Raw genomic sequence first — 21,951 nt, 5'->3', positions numbered from 1 at the left:
GAATGAAATGGTGCTGATAACTCAAAGGTTTTTGTTTCTTTTTTTATTTTGCTGGCTCAGTGGCGGCTGAGAATAGTTTCCACAAATTATAGACCGTGTACTGTTGTCCTCATACGAACAGCATTGTGTAAACCTGTCATCTCCCATAGGGCTGTGCCACGAGGGGATTTACAGGAAGAATGGGGCTAAGTCACGCATCAAGCTGCTAATGGATGAGTTTCGAAAGGACGCCAGGAATGTGAAGCTACGAACAGGCGAGCACTTTATTGAGGATGTCACCGATGTCCTGAAGAGGTTTTTTCGGGAGGTAGATGACCCAATCTTTATGACAGAGCTCCATCCACAGTGGAAAGAAGCTGCAGGTAATGTGCCACATGGCAATGTTATGGGAGAACAGCATTTAAATTGTTTACTTATGGATGGATTCCCATCTTACTATTGGATTAGCCTCTTTGATATAAGTTGCCAGTCAGTTGTATTATTACCACTGCACTTTGCTGTGTGAGCTGTCTACTTGCCATAAGGTATAGGAGTAGAATTAGGCATATCATAGCTGATTTATTATCCCTCTCAAACCTGTCCTCCTGCCTTCTCCCATTACCTTTGATGCCTCTACTAATCAAGAACCTATGAACTACTTTAAGTATACCCAATGACTTGGCCTCCATAGCCATCTGTGGCAATGAATTTCACAGATTCACCATCCTTTGGCTAAAATATATTCCTTCTCACCTCTGTTCTAAATGGACATCCCTCTATTCTGATGCTGTGCCTTCTGGTCTTAGATTTGCCCACTATAGGAAACATTCTCTCTACATCCACCCTATCTAGGCCTTTCAATATTTGATAGGTTTCAATGAGATGGCTGAAGAGATCGTGGATGCATTAGTTATGATCTTTCAAGAATTACTAGATTCTGAAATGGTTCTGGAAGACTGGAAAATTGAAAAGAAAGGAGAGAGGCAGAAGAAAGGAAACTATTGGCCAGTTAGTCTGACCTTAGTGGTTGGGAAGATATTGGAGTTGGTTATTAAAGATGTGGTCTCAGGATACTTGGAGGCTCATGATAAAATAGGCCATAGTCAGAATTCTTTGAAGAACTAACAAGCAGGATAGACAAAGTAGAATGGGTTGTTGTTGTGTGTGTGGATTTTTAGAAGGCCTTTGACAAGGTGCCACACAGGAGGCTGCTTAACAAGCTATGAGCCCATGGTATTACAGGAAAGATGCTAGCATGGATAAATCAGTGGCTGATTGCTAAGTACACCATGTTCTAACAACTCTGAGTATAAAGGGATTCTTTTACCACTTCTCCTCACTTTCCCTGTAACATCTTTAATTGGCAATTCCCCATCACTAACCATCACCTTACCACCTCCCTTGGATCAGTTCCTATCGTCTTAAGGAAGTAATCTTCTTGAAATATAAAACTCTGCATGGGCTTGAGAAGATCTATATGAATAAGGTATCGTGTTGTAATCAGGAACTAAGAGGCAATGTTTCAGAGTAAAGAATTGTCCATTTAAAAGGGAGATGAGGTTTTTTTTTCCCCAGATATTGTGACACATTTTGTAGTTCACTTGCCTGGAAAGCTGTGCAGAGTCACTGATGGGTTCAAGGCCAAAATAGTTGGCCAATATCTTCCATACTGTTGAAAATTTCTGGTTTATGCTAATGTTATCTTGATGCAAAGTCATGTTTCATCTGAATTGATCTGACATTATGATCAGAAACATAGCTATATCTTTCTTTCTTTTCAAATCTTTTTATTGTATATATATATATATATGTAGGAAAAAAATAACATGAGTACATCGAAGTAACAACACTTACAATGCCTCAAAAAAAACCATCATCTTAAAGATTGAAAACAAAATTTTGTGATAACAAAAAAAACCTACTAAGCAGGAAAGGGAGAAAAAAAAAGAGAACCCATTAGGTGTACAACCCCGGAGCCATGCGTCATACAAAAAGCTTCTAAAAATAAACATCAAACCGCCAGCAAGAAAAGAAAATATACTAAAAGAATTTACAATTAGATAGTGGAAAAATTATATCAATTAACTCAAATGATAATAATGAACAAATGAGCCCCATCTTTTCTCAAAATCAAATAAAGGTTCAAAGGTTCGACTTCTAATTTTCTTCAAACTAAGACATAGCATCACTTGAGAGAACCATTGTGACAAAGTGGGAGCTGATGTATCCTTCCACTTCAACAAAATGGCCTTCCTAGCTATCAGTGTAACAAATGCAATAACATGTTGGTCAGACACAGAAATACCATGAATATTTTGAGGAATTATTCCAAAAAGCACAGTTAATTTATTAGGTTGTAAATTAATTTTAAGTGCTTTAGAAATTGTTGAGAAAACCGACTTCCAGAACTGTTCCAATATAGAACAAGACCAAAACATATGTGTCAGTGTAGCTATCTCAGTTTTACATCTATCACAATGACTATCAACATTAGGAAAGATTTTAGAAAGTCTCTCCTTTGTCAAATGATAACGATGTACAATTTTAAATTGAATCAATGAATGGCTAGCACAAATTGAAGAAGGGTTAACCAACTTCAATATCCGCATCCAATCCTCCGTCATAAAAGTCAAATTAAGTTCCTTTTCCCAATCCTGTTTAATCTTAGACAAAGAACGCTTATCCCGTTGTAATAATATATTATAAATTCTTCCAATAGAACCCTTAATCAAAGGATTCTTACTCATAATAGTATCTAACAGGTCAGCCTCCAATATGTAAGGGAAATTACTTAAATATGTTTGTAAAAAATGTCTAACTTGAAAGTATTGCAAAAAGTGTGAATATGAAAGAAAATAGTGAGGAAGGTTTTCAGAGCCTGCAGAGGGACTTGGACGAACTGGAAAAATGGGCTGAAAAATGACAGATGGAGTTTAATACTGACAAGTGTGAGGTATTGCACGTTGGAAGGACAAACCAACGTAGAACATACAGGGTTAATGGTAAGGCACTGAGGAGTGCAGTGGAACAGAGGGATCTGGGAATACAGATAAAAATTCCCTAAAAGTGTCGTCACAGGTAGATAGGGTCGTAAAGAGAGCTTTTGGTACATTGGCCTTTATTAATCGTAGTATTGAGTATAAGAGCTGGAATATTATGATGAGGTTGTATAAGGCATTGGTGAGGCCGAATGTGGAGTATTGTGTTCAGTTTTGGACACCAAATTACGGGAAGGATATAAATAAGGTTGAAAGAGTGCAGAGAAGGTTTACAAGGATGTTGCCGGGACTTGAGAAACTCGGTTACAGAGAAAGATTGAATAGGTTACGACTTTATTCCCTGGAGCGTAGAAGAATGAGGGGAGATTTGATAGAGGTATATAAAAGTATGATGGTATAGATAGAGTGAATGCAAGCAGGCTTTTTCCACTGAGGCAAGGGGAGAAAAAAACCAGAGGACGTGGGTTAAGGGTGAGGGGGGAAAAGGTTAAAGGGAACATTAGCGGGGGCTTCTTCACACAGAGAGTGGTGGGAGTATGGAATGAGCTGCCAGACGAGGTGGTAAATGCAGGTTCTTTTTTAACATTTAAGAATAAATTGGACCGATACATGGATGGGAGGTGTATGGAGGGATATGGTCCGTGTGCAGGTCAGTGGGACTAGGCAGAAAATGGTTCGGCACAGCCAAGAAGGGCCAAAGGGCCTGTTTCTATGCTGTAGTTTCCATGGTTTCTATGGTTTCTATTTATCAGTTAATTGTTCAAAGGACATCAATCTATCTTCTTTAAATAAATCCAAAAAAGAATTAATATCTTTATTTTTCCAAAGTAGAAAAATTGGATCACTCAAAGAAGGCTTAAAAAAGTAATTTCGGTAAATTAAACTACAAAGTTTAAATTTTGTAAGATCAAAAGAATTGCGGAACTGGAGCCAAATTTGTAAAGAATACTTAATCACAGGATATAAGTTTAAATTAACAACTTTACCTAATTGCATAGGTAAAGGAGCCCTCAATAATGAAGTTAAATAAAACTGTTTTTACGAAAGATTGTTTTCCCTAAAATCTCGGCTGAGGATCAAAAGATTCTCAATGCTCAAATTACTGAAGCCGAAATTCATAAAGCTATTTTTTCAATGCAATCTGGTAAGTCCCCAGGACTTGATGGCTATCCCGTAGAATTTTATAAACATAACTATATCATTCAATCTTTGCATTGTGTACTTTCCCTGGGTTTCAGGGGTGGTGACAGGAATATTCTAGTTAGAACTGCCCAATTGGCAGCCAGCAATGGTTTAATTTATATGCCAGCACAGGTGAGAATGCTATTTGCTGTAAAGTAGAAAATAGGTATTTCCCAGTTCTCATCTTATCACACAAAAGGATGTGCATAAAGTCAATTTCTTGCTAGCCTGCTCAAGCTGCTGTAACTTTTGGGATTGGCTCATTCTGATGCCAATCAAACTAATTGCTTTGCTTTGAGGGAATAGGTCCTTTTTACTTTGGCAGATTAATATGGTGAAAGAAGTTTAGTATGTACTAAGTTGTGGAGACTGCGCGAGTTTGAATGAATGTACCAAATAATCTTGTTTTTGTATACTGTTCTTTCCTTATCTTGCCTCTATTATGTATATTTTTTGCATTTTACATTAATGAAATGTTTCCTTATAAATAAAAAAAAACATATTTGAGATATTAAGAATTGTCTCCGGTGGACACTGACAAAAGAGTTATCACTAAATACCAGACACACACACACACACACACACACACACACACACACACACACACACACACTTGTAGTTTTACAGTGAAATTTCAAGGAAAATAAGTGTTGTGACCGACTTGTTTTCTCTTTCTTTCAGATATTTCTCATAAAGCCCAGAGACTGCAACAATACAAAGAAATCATTCACTTGCTCCCAAGAGTAAACAGGATGACTCTTGCTGCATTGATTGGTCACTTGTACAGGTTGGTCACTTCGATCTCATCAGTTGTCAATTCAGCAGACTAAAAGCTAAATTGCTTTTGATGAAAAGTGCCTTCAGCTAGATATTATCCCCAAAATTGCTGATACCATACACTGCATGAACTTCATAGACTGGCTTCCAAAATGTCATGTCATAGTCATAGTCATAGTCATACTTTATTGAAAACCAATTTCCCCCGGGATCAATAAAGTATGACTATGATTATGACTATGTTCAAGCATGATTTACATTCTATTGTTCCTTGCAGTCTAAGCTATGATGCTAACCAAACTCCCTCAGTAATGTGGTAGATATATCTGCAGTTTAAATGCTGGTTCTACATATTTCTTACCTATATGATTTGTTGAACGCTAATGATATTAGATTAGATTAGATTATGAGGACACTTAGTCCTCATTTATTGTCATTTAGAAATGCATGCATTAAAAAATGATGCAATGTTCCTCCAGAATGATATCACAAGAAACACAGGACAAACCAAGACTAAAACTGACAAAACCACATAATTATAACATATAGTTATAACAGTGCAAAGCAATACCGTAATTTGATAAAGAGCAGACCATGGGCACGGTAAAAAAAAGTCTCAAAGTCCCGATAGCCTCATCATCTCACGCAAACAGTAGAAGGGAGAAACTCTCCCTGCCATGAACCTCCAAGCGCCGCAAACTTGCCGATGCAGCACTATTGGAAGCACCCAACCGCAGCGGACTCTGAGTCCATTCGAAAACTTCGAGCTTCCAACCAGCCCCCTGACACAGCCTCTCCGAGCACCATCCTCTGCCGAGCGCTTTGACCCCACCCCGGCCGCCAAGCAACAAGCAAAGCCAAGGACTCAGGGCCTTCCCCTCCGGAGATTCTGGACCACACAGTTGCAGCAGCAGCGAAGCAGGCATTTCAGAAGTTTCACCAGATGTTCCTCTGTGCTCTAACATCCGTCTCCATCAAATCAGGATTGTGCACGGCACCCTACTTGACAAATAACAAACATCACCACCGGAGTGGCCGCTGCGAGCTGCATCGTGCCGCCATCTTCTCCTCCCTCTCATAACTAACTAAACAAAACTAAAGTAACAAGAATGATAAATTTTTGATTTATGATAGTAGTGTTCTGGGATAGAGGAGGAGGCGAGGGCTATGGCACATTAACGATAGTCATATTGAATGACTAAACAGGCTTGAGGGGTTGAGCCTTCTCTTGTTTCTATGTTCTTGTGATATAGACAATAGACAATAGGTGCAGAAGTAGCCCGTTCGGCCCTTCGAGCCTGCACCGCCATTCTGAGATCATGGTTGATCATCTACTATCAATACTTGGTTCCTGCCTTGTCCCCATAACCCTTGATTCCCCTATCCATAGGATACCTATCTAGCTCCTTCTTGAAAGCATCCAGAGAATTGGCCTCCACTGCCTTCTGAGGCAGCGCGTTCCACACCTCCACAACTCTCTGGGAGAAGAAGTTCCTCCTCAACTCTGTCCTAAATGACCTACCCCTTATTCTTAAACCATGCCCTCTGGTACTGGACTCTCCCAGCATCTGGAACATATTTCCTGCCTCTATCTTGTCCAATCCCTTAATAATCTTATATGTCTCAATCAGATTCCCCCTCAATCTCCTTAAGTCCAGCGTGTACAAGCCCAGTCTCTCTAACCTGTCTGCGTAAGACAGTCCGGACATCCCAGGAATTAACCTAGTGAACCTACGCTGCACCTCCTCCACAGCCAGGATGTCCTTCCTTAACCCTGGAGACCAAAACTGCACACAATACTCCAGGTGTGGTCTCACCAGGGCCCTGTACAAATGCAAAAGGATTTCCTTGCTCTTGTACTCAATTCCCTTTGTAATAAAGGCCAACATTCCATTAGCCTTCTTCACTGCCTGCTGCACTTGCTCATTCACCTTCAGAGACTGATAAACAAGTACTCCTAGATCTCTTTATATTTCACCCTTACCTAACTCCACACCGTTCAGATAATAATCTGCCTTCCTGTTCTTGCTCCCAGAGTGAATAACCTCACACTTATTCACATTAAACACCATCTGCCAAGTTTCTGCCCACTCACCCAGCCTATCCAAGTCACCTTAAATTCTCCTAACATCCTCATCACATGTCACACTGCCACCCAGCTTAGTATCATCAGCAAACTTGCTGATGTTATTCACAATGCCTTCCTCTAAATCATTGACGTAAATCGTAAACAGCTGTGGTCCCAATGCTGAGCCCTGTCGCACCCCACCAGTCACCACCTGCCATTCCGAGAAACACCCATTCACTGCTACCCTTTGCTTTCTATCTGCCAACCAGTTTTCTATCCATGTCAATATCCTCCCCCCAATGCCATGAGCTCTGATTTTACCCACCAATCTCCTATGTGGTACCTTATCAAATGCCTTCTGAAAGTCAAGGTACACCACATCCACTGGATCTCCGGTGTCTATCTTCCTGGTTACACCCTCAAAAAACTCCAATAGATTAGTCAAGCATGATTTGCCCTTAGTAAATCCATGCTGGCTTGGCCCAATCCTATCACTGCTATCAAGATATGCCGCTATTTCATCTTTAATAATAGACTCTAGCACTTCCCCACTACTGATGTTAGGCTAGCAGGGCGATAGTTCTTTGTTTTCTCCCTTCCTCCTTTCTTAAAAAGTGGGATAACATTAGCCATTCGCCAATCCTCAGGAACTGATCCTGAATCTAAGGAACATTGGAAAATGATCACCATTTCCAGAGCCACCTCCTTTAGTACCCTAGGATGCAGACCATCTGGACCTGGGGATTTGTTAGCCTTCAGTCCCATCAGTCTACTCATCACCGTTTCCTTCCCAATGTCAATCTGTTTCAGTTCCTCTGTTACTCTATGTCCTTATCCCATCCATACATTTGGGAGATTGCTTGTGTCTTCCCTAGTGAAGACAGATCCAAAGTACTTATTAAATTCGTCTGCCATTTCTCTGTTTCCCATAACAATTTCTCCCAATTCATTCTTCAAGGGCCCAACATTGCTCTTAACTATCTTCCTTCTCTTCACATACCTAAAAAAAACTTTTGCTATCCTCCTTTATATTCCTAGCTAGCTTGCGTTCATACCTCATTTTTTCTCCCTGTATTGCCTTTTTAGTTAAGTTCTGTTGCTCGTTAAAAATGTCCCAATCATCCATCTTCCCACTTACCTTAGCTCTGTTATACTTCTTTTTTAATGCTATGCTATCTCTGACTTCCTTTGTCAACCACTATGGCCACTTTTCCCCCTTTGAATCCTTCCTTCTCCGGGGGATGAACTGATTTTGCACCTTGTGCATTATTCCCAAGAATACCTGCCATTGCTGTTCCACTGTCTTTTCTGCTAGGATATCCGACCAGTCAACTTTGGCCAGCTCCTCCCTCATGGCTCCATAGTCTCCTTTGTTCAACTGCAATAATGACACTTCTGATCTGCCCCTATCCCTCCCAAGTTGCAGATAAAAACTTAACATATTATGGTCACTACCTCCTAATGGCTCCTTTACTTCAAGATCACTTATCAAATCCTGTTCATTGAACAACACTAAATCCAGAATAGCCTTATCCCTGGTCGGCTCTCGTACAAGCTGCTCCAAAAATGCATCCCGTAGGCACTCTACGAACTCCCTATCCTGGGGTCCAGTACCAACCTGATTTTCCCAGTTCACCTGCATGTTGAAATCCCCCATAACTACTGCGACATTTCCTTTGCCACATGCCATTGTTAACTCCCTATTCAACTTGCACCCAATATCCATGCTACTGTTTGGGGGCCTGTAGATAACACCTATTAGGGTCTTTTTGCCCTTACTGTTCCTCAGTTCTATCCACACTGACTCTACTTCTCCTGATTCTATGTCCCCCCTTGCAAGGGACTGAATATATCTGGAGAGGAATTCAAGCAATACTATGTAAATGTGGTCTTTGATCAGTTTTCCAATTTTAAGAGAGTTTCCAAAATCTTGGTGGTCCTGTGACATGTGTAAGAAGTGGCCTTGTCCTTCAGCTCTGCCACATTCCCATTAAACTCAAGGGCAGAATAGTTCTTTAGGCTCAGAAATTAGCAACTGGGGGTGAAGTCAGATGTGCTTGTCCATGTCATTGTAACCAAGCTTAACTTCTTTCTTTCTCTCTCTCTCTGTCCATCTGAGCAGGGTTCAGAAATGTGCAGACCTCAACCAGATGTGCACCAAGAACCTGTCATTACTTTTCGCCCCCAGCTTGTTTCAGACCGATGGGAAAGGAGAGCAGGAAGTGAGGGTGGTCGAAGACCTCATTGACAATTATGTGACGGTGTTTGATGTAAGCAACCACATATGTAATTACACAAGTTCAAGGGCAAGGGGAGCTTTATATATTTCTGCAGGAACTGGGCTATCATTTCAATATATATGGCACTGCTTAACAACAAAGGCACAAGAAGATAGAAGATTTAATATGGAGGTAGAAAAAGATTAAGAGGAGTACGTTATGTTTTGTAACTTCATAAACTAATTGAAAGAAAGCACAGGAGCTGAGAGGCATGTGTTTAGTTTCTTTTCTATAGTGAGGCGCTCACATATGACGCAATGGCGTAATTATGTATGCCATTCCCATACTTCTTACATATAACCCATAACAAAATATGTAAACAAACAAAGGATGCTTAATCAAAAAATATATTTACAGTATTACTCAAATATTACTAAAATATTGAATACAATACAGGATTCTCTATAGTGACAGAGCATGGAAACGGGCTGTTAGGTCCATCGGATAGGTACTGATCATAAAGGAACCAACTACACTAAACTTACACTAATCCCTTTTTCATTTTTCCCATATTCCTATCAATCCCCCAATTTTACCACTTACCTATACACTAGTAGCATTTTACAGCGTCCAGTGAATCCACAAACGCACTCACCTTTGGGATGTAGAAGAATACAGGAACATCTAAGGGAATCGCACTCGGTCACTGGGAAACTCCAGTCACAACCCACGGTCAGATTCAAACCCTAGAGATGTGAGGCTGAAATTCCTGAAAGCATAAAGATTAGCTTTATGTGTCTCATGTACTTTGAAGCATTGAAATATACAGTAAAATGCATCATTCTACTGTATGTTTCGAATTGTCAGAGCCTGGGTCTGAGAGCAAGGAATCACCTGAGGTTTGAACAATTTAAGCACAGGCCAGATTGAAAAATGTCAGTGTGTCTAGGCCGGAGGCGAGAGGGATGGGCAGGTTCAATCACTGCTCCACAATTTTTACTCGACTCTGCACTGAACTTCAGCTTACTGGTCCGCCAGATTTATTCATCTCTGCACTGAACCGTGACTGAAGCTTACAACGATCAAAGTTTAGACGTACTTTTGTGAACTTCAGTTCTGAATGCTATTTGCTTACTTTTATTGCTTACACATTTTTTTTCAGCACTTTGGGTGTTTGCTGGTCTATTTTTAATGGGTTCTATTGGGTTTCTCAAATCTCAAGGTTGTATAAAGTGTATATACTATGATATGGGAGATGTACTTTAATCTTTGAACTTTGAACATTTGCATCAACATTCAATACAGGACTGCTCGGAAGCCCTAATGGATGTCAATGGGATTGTCTGATATTCGTATTGGCATTGGCTGGCTATATTTTGGGTGTTAGAAATGCTACGGTCATTGGTGAAAACTTAGGGATAATTTCTTCCTTGTTAGTTCCAAGTTAGAAAGTTTTCAAATGGAATTCATGGTACAAGAGGAACTGATGTATTATCTGGTGGGTTGATTCCTAGTGCCTGTTATTTTAAAACAGTTCAAAGTAATAATTTCAAATTATAGCCCTATTCTGTTGAATCTTTCTGTGAAGATATAGCATTTACTTGTGCTACACTTTTCACAAGCTTTTACACTTTATTGCTCATTGCTATTGTTTTACCTTATTCTACTTCAATGCACTGTAATGATTTGATCTGTAGAGACAGTATACAAGTCAAGCTTTTCACTGTTATCTTCATATGTGTGACAATATTAAATCAATACCAATACCAAGAAAACAGCACTTGAAGAAAGGACCATCCATCCCATTGTTTAGTTCAGACTGTTCCCCATTCCTTCAAAACTCCATCACTGCTCTTCCAAGAAACAAGAAGCAAAGGGCCTCAGCACAAAATGTTGGCTCTTTATTCCTCTCCATAGCTGCTGCTTCACCTACTGAGTTCCTGCAGCATTTTGTGTGTGTTACTCTGCTTTTCCAAGTTAGCTTGCTGGGTTTTGATCCAGGGATGACAAAGGGCAGCCCTAGATGACCATTAAGGCAAGAAACCACAAACCAAAGGCAAAGTATTTTCTTTATCCAGCAAACTCTGAGTTGATGTTTTGTTTTGAAAATGATCAGAGAGACACTCTTCTAGTCACAAGAGGCAACGTTGACTGTATTAGTGTTCCTTCTTTAACCCGCAGTCAGCTCTGGTTTCATCTTCATTTCTCTCTTCTTTTGCAAAAGATGATGATTAAGCAGTGCAAAAGTAATTCTTCTGTTTAAAGGGGTCTGGACTCAGTGGACAAGAGAACTTTGAGTGGATGCTGTCTGGTGGGTTGTGTCCTGTTACAAACAGCCTGTTTGACTGACCTAAGAGTTGGGTGATAAATTTCCAGTTGGATGAAGTTGTAGTGTCACACAGAATGGCCATAGGCTCCTCCGCCCAGCTGGTCCCTGCTGACAAACATGCCACTTTGCCCAATCCGGGACCATATCCTTCTAAAATGATTGAAAACTTGTTGCCCATGTTGCCAGAATACCAAAGACTGGTGCACCATCTAGTGGATAGTTTGACAAAAGCAATTTATGATTTATAGATTTTCCTTCTTGTGCACTGATGAAGAGTCTCGGCCTGAAATTTCAGCTCTTTATTCTTCTCCATAATGCTGCTTGACCTTTTGTTTATTGTTAGGGGCTACAAATCTTTGATAAAACTTTCTATCTCTTTTCACTGATGTTTTTCTCTTCTAACAAAGATAAAACCATTTTCCCCAGAAAGATTACTTTCTCCTCCAATTAGTCACTTCACACAGCATCATGGAATTATTATGGTTCAAAGTACACTTACTAGTCCATTGATCTGTGCCGAGACCTGTTGGAGCAATGCCAATGACTCTTGTCAACTATTTTCTTTCAAGTGCCTATCCAATAATACAGTCATACAATCTAAAAGTGGTCCACAAGTTCACATACTTGGGATCGACCATTAGCAACACTGTCTCCCTTGATGCTGAAATCAATAGGCCTATTGGCAAAGCAGCATCGATCCTTGCTTGACTCTCCTCATGGGTCTGGGAGAATCCAAACCTTGCTACAAAGACCAAGGCTGCTGTGTATAAAGCATCCGTTATCAGCACCCTCCTGTACGATAGCGAAACTTGGACCACCTACTCCAAGCAGGAGAGGAAATTCAATAGTTTTCACCTGCGCAGCCTTCGCCGCATCCTCGTCATCACCTGGAGAGACAAAGTCCTTAACTCTGAGGTCCTCTCCTGTGCTGGATTCCCACAATGTTCACGCTTTCAAGACAACGCAGACTGCACTGGCTGGGCCATGTCCGTCGTATGAAGGATGGTAGACTGCCAAAGGATATCCTCTATGGAGAACTAGCAACAGGCAAGAGGAACGTTGGCAGACCCCAGCTTCACTTCAAGGACCTCTGCAAGCACAACATGAAAAACGTAAAAATCAACACAGTGCTGGGAGGATACAGCAGATGACCGCAACAAGTAGCGAGGTACTCTTCAGCAACACCTAGAGCAAGGCAAAAGAGTGATCCTGAGTCAGTTTGAGGAGCGAAGAGCTAAACGGAGAGCACAGCGGACAGCGGACAACAATTCCACAATGCCCTACACATGCAGCAACTGTGGCAGAGCCTACCATTCCAGAATCGGCCTCAATAGCCACAGTCGATACTGGTCAACAAACCAGTGACTACCAGAGTCGCAGTACCCATGGTCGACTACGACCGACGGAGGCCACACATGTTCACAGTCATAAAAAAGTACAGCAAAGAAACACGCCCTTCAGCCTCTCTAGTCTGTGCTGAACCATTTAAGCTACCTACTCCCATCAATCTGCACTGGGACCACAGCCCTCCATCTGCCTACTATCCATGTACTTACCCAAATTTCTCTTAAATGCTGAAATCAAGCTCACATGCACCATTTGTGCTGGCAGCTCATCCACACTCACAACCATCTGAGTGACGAAGTGCCCCTTCATGTTTCCCTTAAACATTTCACTTTTCACCCTCAGTCCATGTAGTTGTAGTCCCATCCAATCTCAGTGGAAAAAGTCTGCTTGCATACTCTATACTTTATCTATACCTCTCATAATTTTATATACCTCTATGTTCTACATTCTAAGGAACAAATTCCTAACCTATTCTATCTTTCCTTCTAACTCAGACCCAGCAACATCCTTTTACATTTTCTCTGTACTCTTTCAACCTTATTTACATCTTTGCTGTAGGTAGGTGATTACTTTAAAAGAAATTCCATATCACAACTGACTTCTGAGGAGATTCAGCAGATGCTGGAAATCCAGCGCAAAACACACAAAATGCTCAAGGAACTTAGTAGGTCAATTTTGCATCTATCTGCAGTCAACATTTTGAGCCAACACCTGTAGTCAGGAAAAAGAAGCTTTTACTCACATTCCCTCCTTGTATGTTTTGGTCATGATTTCAAGATGGTATCTCCTGGCTTCCAATGTATACTATAATGAGAGCATATTCCCATTCTTTACCCTATCTAAATCCATCACAGTCTAAAACCAATAGGACAGATAACTGACCAACTGTTCAGCTGTTGCATTTTTTATAACCCAAAGGCTAGGGAGGGAGGATGGTATAGAGAGGCATGAATCTACAGCCTCATTTTCCAGTCTTCCTACTGTTCCCATTCAATACAAAATGGTCCCGGTTTAGAACCAAGCCCCAGCTCTACTCTCCAAGGCAGTTTGTGAAGTTAGCAATATTTCTTATGGTTTTACAACTTGTAAGATGCTACCAACCATTCTTGACAATACAAAACACCTCAAAGACTTGTGAAGGTTGATTGTAGAATAGAAGAAAATAAAGTAAATAGAATGTCTACACCACAGATTTGCCTCTGACGAACCTCCCTTGCAAAATCAATCTCCACTTGTTACTCAACTTCCCACACCAATAGATTCTTGTTGTACCCTTGTGGCATTGGTTTCTTTTGGCCTTTTCGTCTGCTTAATGTGTTAGAGGGGTTCCCAACCTGAAATCCACAGACCCTTCGGTTAATGGTAGGGATCCTTGGCATAAAGGAGGTTGGGAACCCCTGCAGTGTTAAAAAAGCTGCTTGTCTTGTGAGTGGGGTATTTGAGAACATCTTGCCGAGACCTCAATGTGACCAATTGCTTTTGTCTGCCATAGATTGATGATGACCATGTGACACAGATAGATTTGGAAAACAGTCTGATCACTACTTGGAAAGATGTGCAGGTAGGAGGCCAATCAAATTTCACCAATGAATAATCATTTGTCACTGTTTTCAGCCTGAAGTTGAGAACTCAGCATCCAGCTTCAAGAGCTGGGACACTTGTGAAATGTTTTGCAAGATCTAAACTGAACGCTGGAAAGGACAACATAAATAAAAATCATATGGCAGCTTTAGACATATTAAAACACTTGAAGGAAATAGGAACATTAAAAAAAGGCAGTGGACCACTAGCACAAGGAGAGAGAGAGCAATAAAGAGGGAGAAAATCAAATAAACAAGAGTAAGAGACAAATATTTTATACTGTGCCTTTCAGATGTCCTAAAGCCTTTACACAGAGTGAAGAGCATGTTAGAGATGAGGGAGCATAGCAGCCATGTGTGAGCTCAGATTCAAATATGGCTATTGGGGAAATTAAATTCACCTAATTAGATAAATGTAGAGTTCTTAATATCTAGTCTTAGTTATTGTAGCTATGAACTTTTTCACATTGCTATAACTCTGTCTAGTTCATGTAGATTAGTTTTATTTGTAATATGTTAATTGAAACTTTGAGACACACGGTGCAATGTTACATTTGTGTCAATGGTCAAAGCAGTCTGAATATGTGCCAGGGCAGTCCGCCAGTGCCACCACACTTCCAGCACCAACATAATATGCCCACAGCATACAAACCCTAAACCTATATAATCATATAACAATTACAGCATGGAAACAGGCCATCTCAGCCCTTCTAGTCCATGCTGAACGCTTACTCTCACCTAGTCCCATCTACCTGCACTCAGCCCATAACCTTCCATTCCTTTCCTGCCCATATACCTCCCTGCTCTCAATAGAAAAAGCCTACCTACGTCAACTCTATCTATCCCCCTCATAATTTTAATTACCTCTATCAAGTTCCCCCTCAACCTTTGACGCTCCAAAGAATAAAGACCTAACTTATTCAAGCTTTCTCTGTAACTTAGGTGCTGAAACCCAGGTAACATTCTAGTAAATCTCCTCTGTACTCTCTCTATTTTGTTGACATCTTTCCTATAATTCGGTGCCCAGAACTGTACGCAATACTCCAAATTTGCCCTCACCAATGCCTTGTACAATTTTAACATTACATCCCAACTCCTATACTCAATGCTCTGATTTATAAAAGCCAGCATACCAAAAGCTTTCTTCACCACACTATCCACATGAGATTCCACCTTCAGGGAACTATGCACCATTATTCCTAGATCCCTTTGTTATACTGTATTCCTCAATGCCCTACCATTTACCATGTATGTCCTATTCTGATTAGTCCTACCGAAATGTAGCACCTCACACTTATCAGCATTAAACTCCATCTGCCATCTTTCAGCCCACTCTTCTAACTGGCCCAAATCTCTCTGCAAACTTTGAAAACCTACTTCATTATCCACACCACCACCTATCTTAGTATCATCTGCATACTTATATGACAAACAACATTGGGCCCAGTACAGATCCCTGAGGCACACCACTAGTCACCGGCCTCCAACCTGACAAACAGTTATCCACCACTACTCTCTGGCATCTCCCATCCAGCCACTGCTAAATCCATTTTATTACAAACCCCATTTCCAGAAAAGTTGGGATATTTTCCAAAATGCAATAAAAACAAAAATCTGTGATATGTTAATTCACATCAACCTTTATTTAGAAACATAGAAACATAGAAACATAGAAAATAGGTGCAGGAGTAGGCCATTCGGCCCTTCGAGCCTGCACCGCCATTTATTATGATCATGGCTGATCATCCAACTCAGAACCCAGCCTTCCCTCCATACCCCCTGACCCCTGTAGCCACAAGGGCCATATCTAACTTCCTTTTAAACATAGCTAATGAACTGGCCTCAACAGTTTGCTGTGGCAGAGAATTCCACAGATTCACCACTCTCTGTGTGAAGAAGTTTTTCCTAACCTCGGTCCTAAAAGGCTTCCCCTCTATCCTCAAACTGTGACCCCTCGTTCTAGACCTCCCCAACATCGGGAACAATCTTCCTGCATCTAGCCTGTCCAATCCCTTTAGGATCTTATACGTTTCAATCAGATCCCCCCTCAATCTTCTAAATTCCAACGAGTACAAGCCCAGTTCATCCAGTCTTTCTTCATATGAAAGACCTGCCATCCCAGGAATCAATCTGGTGAACCTTCTTTGTACTCCCTCTATGGCAAAGATGTCTTTCCTCAGATTAGGGGACCAAAACTGCACACAATACTCCAGGTGTGGTCTCACCAAGGCCTTGTACAACTGCAGTAGTACCTCCCTGCTCCTGTACTCGAATCCTCTCGCTATAAATGCCAGCATACCGTTCGCCTTTTTCACCGCCTGCTGTACCTGCATGCCCACTTTCAATGACTGGTGTATAATGACACCCAGGTCTCGTTGCACCTCCCCTTTTCCTAATCGGCCACCATTCAGATAATAATCTGTTTTCCTATTTTTGCCACCAAAGTGGATAACTTCACATTTATCCACATTAAATTGCATCTGCCATGAGTTTGCCCACTCACCCAACCTATCCAAGTCACCCTGCATCCTCTTAGCATCCTCCTCACTGCTAACACTGCCACCCAGCTTCGTGTCATCCGCAAACTTGGAGATGCTGCATTTAATTCCCTCATCCAAGTCATTAATATATATTGTAAACAACTGGGGTCCCAGCACTGAGCCTTGCGGTACCCCACTAGTCACCGCCTGCCATTCTGAAAAGGTCCCGTTTATTCCCACTCTTTGCTTCCTGTCTGCTAACCAATTCTCCACCCACACCAATACCTTACCCCCAATACCGTGTGCTTTAAGTTTGCACACTAATCTCCTATGTGGGACCTTGTCAAAAGCCTTTTGAAAATCCAAATATACCACATCCACTGGTTCTCCCCTATCCACTCTACTAGTTACATCCTCAAAAAATTCTATGAGATTCGTCAGACATGATTTTCCTTTCACAAATCCATGCTGACTTTGTCCGATCATTTCACCGCTTTCCAAATGTGCTGTTATCACATCCTTGATAACTGACTCCAGCAGTTTCCCCACCACCGACGTTAGGCTAACCGGCCTATAATTCCCCGGTTTCTCTCTCCCTCCTTTTTTAAAAAGTGGGGTTACATTAGCCACCCTCCAATCCTCAGGAACTAGTCCAGAATCTAACGAGTTTTGAAAAATTATCACTAATGCATCCACTATTTCTTGGGCCACTTCCTTAAGCACTCTGGGATGCAGACCATCTGGCCCTGGGGATTTATCTGCCTTCAATCCCTTCAATTTACCTAACACCACTTCCCTACTAACATGTATTTCGCTCAGTTCCTCCATCTCACTGGACCCTCTGTCCCTTACTATTTCTGGAAGATTATTTATGTCCTCCTTAGTGAAGACAGAACCAAAGTAATTATTCAATTGGTCTGCCATGTCCTTGCTCCCCATAATCAATTCACCTGTTTCTGTTTGCAGGGGACCTACATTTGTCTTTATCAGTCTTTTCCTTTTTACATATCTATAAAAGCTTTTAACTGACAAAAGTACAAAGAAAAGATTTTCAATAGTTTTACTGACCAACTTAATTGTATTTTGTAAACATACACAAATTTAGAATTCGATAGCTGCAACACACTCAACAAAAGTTGGGACAGAGGCATGTTTACCATTGTGTTATATCATCTTTCCTTTTAATAACACTTTTTATTCATTTTGGAACTGAGGATACTAATTGTAGTAGATTTGCAACTGGAAATTTTGTCCATTCTTGCTTGATATAAGACTTCAGCTGCTCAACAGTCCGTGGTCTCTGTTGTCTGATTCTCCTCTTCATGATGCGCCATACATATTCAATAGGAGATAGATCTAGACTGGCAGTAGGCCATTCAAGCACATGCACTCTCTGTCTACAAAGCCACACTGTTGTAGCCCATGCAGAATGTGGTCTGGCATTGCCCTGCTGAAATAAGCATGGACGTCCCGGGAAGAGACTCACTCATGCTGTGGGCACTGATGCACCCCCATACCATCACAGATGCTGGCTTTTGCACCTTTCGCTGATAACAATCTGGATGGTCGTTTTCATCTTTGGCATGGAGAACTCGACGCCCGTTTTTTCCGAAAACTAGCTGAAATGTGCACTCATCTGACCACAGCACACGGTTCCACAGTCTTTTGGTCCATCTGAGATGAGCTTGGGCCCAGAGAACTCGCCGGCGTTTCTGCATAGAGTTGATGTATGGCTTCCTCCTTGCGTAATACAGTTTCAAGTTGCATTTCTGGATGCAGCAACGGACTGTGTTGAGTGACAATGGTTTTCCGAAGTACTCTGGAGCCCAGGTGGCTATAATTGTGACAGTAGCATGACGGTTTCTTAGACAGTGCTGCTTGAGGGCTCAAAGATCACGTGCATTCAACAGTGGTTTCCGACATTGCCCTTTACGTACTGAGATGTCTCTGAATTCTCTGAATCTTTTCACAATATTATGTACTGTAGATGTTGAAAGACCTAAATTCTCTGCAATCTTGCGTTGAGAAGTGTTCCTTTTGAACTGACTAACAATTCTCTCACGAATTTTGGCACAAAGGGGTGAGCCACGACCCATCCTTGCTTGCAAAGACTGAGCCTTTGATGGACGCTACTTTTATACCCAGTCATGATACCTCACCTGCTACCAATTAGCCTGCTTAATGTGGAGTCTTCCAAACCGGTGTGACTTGAATATTCTGTGCACTTTTCAATCTTATTTTAACTCTGTCCCAACTTTTGTTGAGTGTGTTGCAGCCATCAAATTCTAAATTTGTGTATATTTACAAAATACAATTAAGTTGGTCAGTAAAACTATTGAAAATCTTTTCTTTGTACTTTTGTCAGTTAAATAAAGGTTCACGTGAATTAACATATCACAGATTTTTGTTTTTATTGCATTTTGGAAAATATCCCAACTTTTCTGGAAATGGGGTTTGTACTTCAATATTAATACCTCAACGATTGAACCTTCCTAACTAACTTTCCATGTGGAACCCTGTAAAAGGCCTTACTGAAGTCCATATAGACAACATTCACTACTTTACCCTCATCAATTTTCCTAGTAACCTCTTCAAAAAATTTAATAAGATTTGTCAAACATGACCTTCCGCATTCAAATCCATGTTGACTGTTCCTAATCAGACCCTGTCTATCCAGATAATTATATATACCATCACTAAGAATACTTTCCATTAATTTACCTCCCACTGACATCAAACCTACAGGCCGATAATTGCTAGATTTCCTCTTAGAACCCCTTTTAAACAATGGCACCACATGAGCAATACGCCAATCCTCCAGCACCATCCCCATTTCTAATGACATTTGAAACATTTCTGTCAGAGTCCTTGCTATTTCTGCACTAACTTCCCTCAACGTCCTAGGGAATATCCCGTCAGGACCCGGAGACTTATCCACTTTTATATTCCTTAAAAGCACCAGTACTTCCTCTTCTTTAATCATCATAGTTTACATAACTACCCCACTTGTTTCCCTTACCTTACACAAATCAATATCCTTCTGCTTTGTGAATACCGAAGAAACCCATACAGTTTTGTGCAAAAGTCTTAGTGTGTGTGTGTAGGGAAAAGGGAGAGGGGAGAGAGACCAGAGAGAAGGTCTGTAATGATCAATAAATCAATTGTTTGAAATCAAATGACCTTACCTGGTGTCTCATGCTGGGATTGTCTGCACCCATACATCTACCCCACCTCCCCCACTACTGGTGCTCCTTCTCTGCCACCTATCCCACACCCCTCCAGGAATTTAGAAATTATGCTGGTTTCAGATTGCATCAAGGGACAAAGGCTCGCAGAGCCAGACATCAAACTTCAGGACCCAGCCTATATGACACTAAACATGTTTATGCTGTATGACAGAGCCTCAGATTACTAAGTAAAGCTACAGATTTTTATTTTTTAATCAAATAAATAGATCGCAGATATATCAATCAATTAATCAATAGTTATTACAAACAGGATCTCCCTTAGGATAATATTGTAGTCATTTGTAAGTCACAAATTTGTCTCCCCTAACAGAGTTTGTTTGGCTTACAGCTTTCCCAGGCCGGAGATCTGATCATGGAGGTCTACGTTGAGACAAAGACGACTGACTGTTGCATGACACTCAAGGTGGGTCTGAAATGTGCAAGCACCATTTTCAGTTGAAGATTCAAGGGGCAACCGATAGGAGTATTGCCTGTTATGTGAGCACAAGGGATTCTACAGGTGCTGAAAATTGCCAAATTCTCTCATGCTTATGAAAGTGTGTGTTGCCCTTTATGTGACTAATTTCTCTCCAGTACAACCTCCCTTGTTCAGTATGTACAGGGCTGACCCACTGCCTCACAGCTTCAGCAAGACGGATTCAATCCTGATCTCTGTATTGTAAAAGGTAAATCTTCGTGCTTGTCAAATATCTCACCACCCCTGTGATATTGAATGTAACAGGACTCTGATTACTATCACGGGAATACAACCAGGAGAATGCAATACTGCTCTGGAAATAATCATGGGACCCTGAAAGTTCGTGAACACAGGAGTGGGACAGGTGAAGAGTGGTGACCAGTGACGATTGGTTCTGGTTTGGTGGTTTGAGTTGGTGCTGTGTATTGGAACACTTACCGCAGCATTCTGTATCAGTGGAGAGGGTATAAAATAGAACATTAGGGGGGCTTGGGGTAACTTTTTGGGGCCTCATGGACAGGGTGGTCATGAACGGCACTGTGGATCGACAGAATGGGAGGTGGGCTGCAGTGAGAGGAGCCCGGGCATAACTAGATAAATATTTTAATGCTTACTCTGTTCTGTCCTAATAGACTTGGATTCGAGTAGATAAATGGTGCAGTGAAAATTAACATTTGGTGGGAGTTGAAATGAACTTAAAATTAGAACAGTGTAGTACAAATAGTAGCCTGATGGTCAATGCAGAGTTGATGGGCTGAAGGGTCTGTTTTCAAAGGATGTATCTTTCTGCCTAACTGAGCCAGATATGAGAACCTTTTGGTGTAAAGTGACATTTTGGTGCAGTCAACAGGATGAGTGCATGGAGTTAGCAGGTTCTCCCAGCAAACGTGTAGGTTCCTTCCAGGTGCTCCAGATTCCTCCCACATCCTGAAGGTGCCAGGTTAACTGACCACTGCAGTGAGAATTAACACTTGGTGGGAGTTGAAATGAACTTTAAACTAGAACAGTGTAGTACAAATAGTAGCCTGATGGTCAATGCAGAGTTGATGGGCTGAATGGTCTGTTTTCAAGAGTAATTGAACCAAAAGATCTAAAGCAAAAAAGCTAAAACATTTAAATCCAGTGAGGCCCATTGTTAAGTGTGGCCAATTAATCAGGCACATTCCCAGGCAACATAACTAACAACTAAGGAGTGGGGATAATGGAATGTCATTCATCTACAAAGTGTAATGAGAAAGAATGCTAGAGAACATCAGACACAGTAAATGGTGGAACGGAGAGCCAAT

General features: G+C 41.2%; 1 protein-coding gene across 5 annotated transcripts in view; it reads left to right on the top strand.

Moving 5' to 3' along the window:
* The window catches only part of arap3 (ArfGAP with RhoGAP domain, ankyrin repeat and PH domain 3), a 375,519-nt gene that overhangs the window by 287,410 nt on the left and 66,158 nt on the right, over positions 1–21,951 (top strand). For all 5 annotated transcript variants that reach the window (XM_063052998.1, XM_063052993.1, XM_063052997.1 and 2 more), the window contains 5 exons: positions 150–362; positions 4,842–4,947; positions 9,128–9,275; positions 14,393–14,461; positions 20,537–20,611. In XM_063052998.1, coding sequence (XP_062909068.1) covers positions 150–362; positions 4,842–4,947; positions 9,128–9,275; positions 14,393–14,461; positions 20,537–20,611 — 611 coding nt within the window. The remainder of the gene's footprint in view (positions 1–149; positions 363–4,841; positions 4,948–9,127; positions 9,276–14,392; positions 14,462–20,536; positions 20,612–21,951) is intronic.

This window comes from Mobula hypostoma, chromosome 7, assembly GCF_963921235.1.
Source record: "Mobula hypostoma chromosome 7, sMobHyp1.1, whole genome shotgun sequence".
Classification (NCBI taxonomy): domain Eukaryota; kingdom Metazoa; phylum Chordata; class Chondrichthyes; order Myliobatiformes; family Myliobatidae; genus Mobula; species Mobula hypostoma.
Note: the sequence above shows the minus strand (reverse complement) of the source record. Positions and strands in the feature narration are given on the sequence as shown.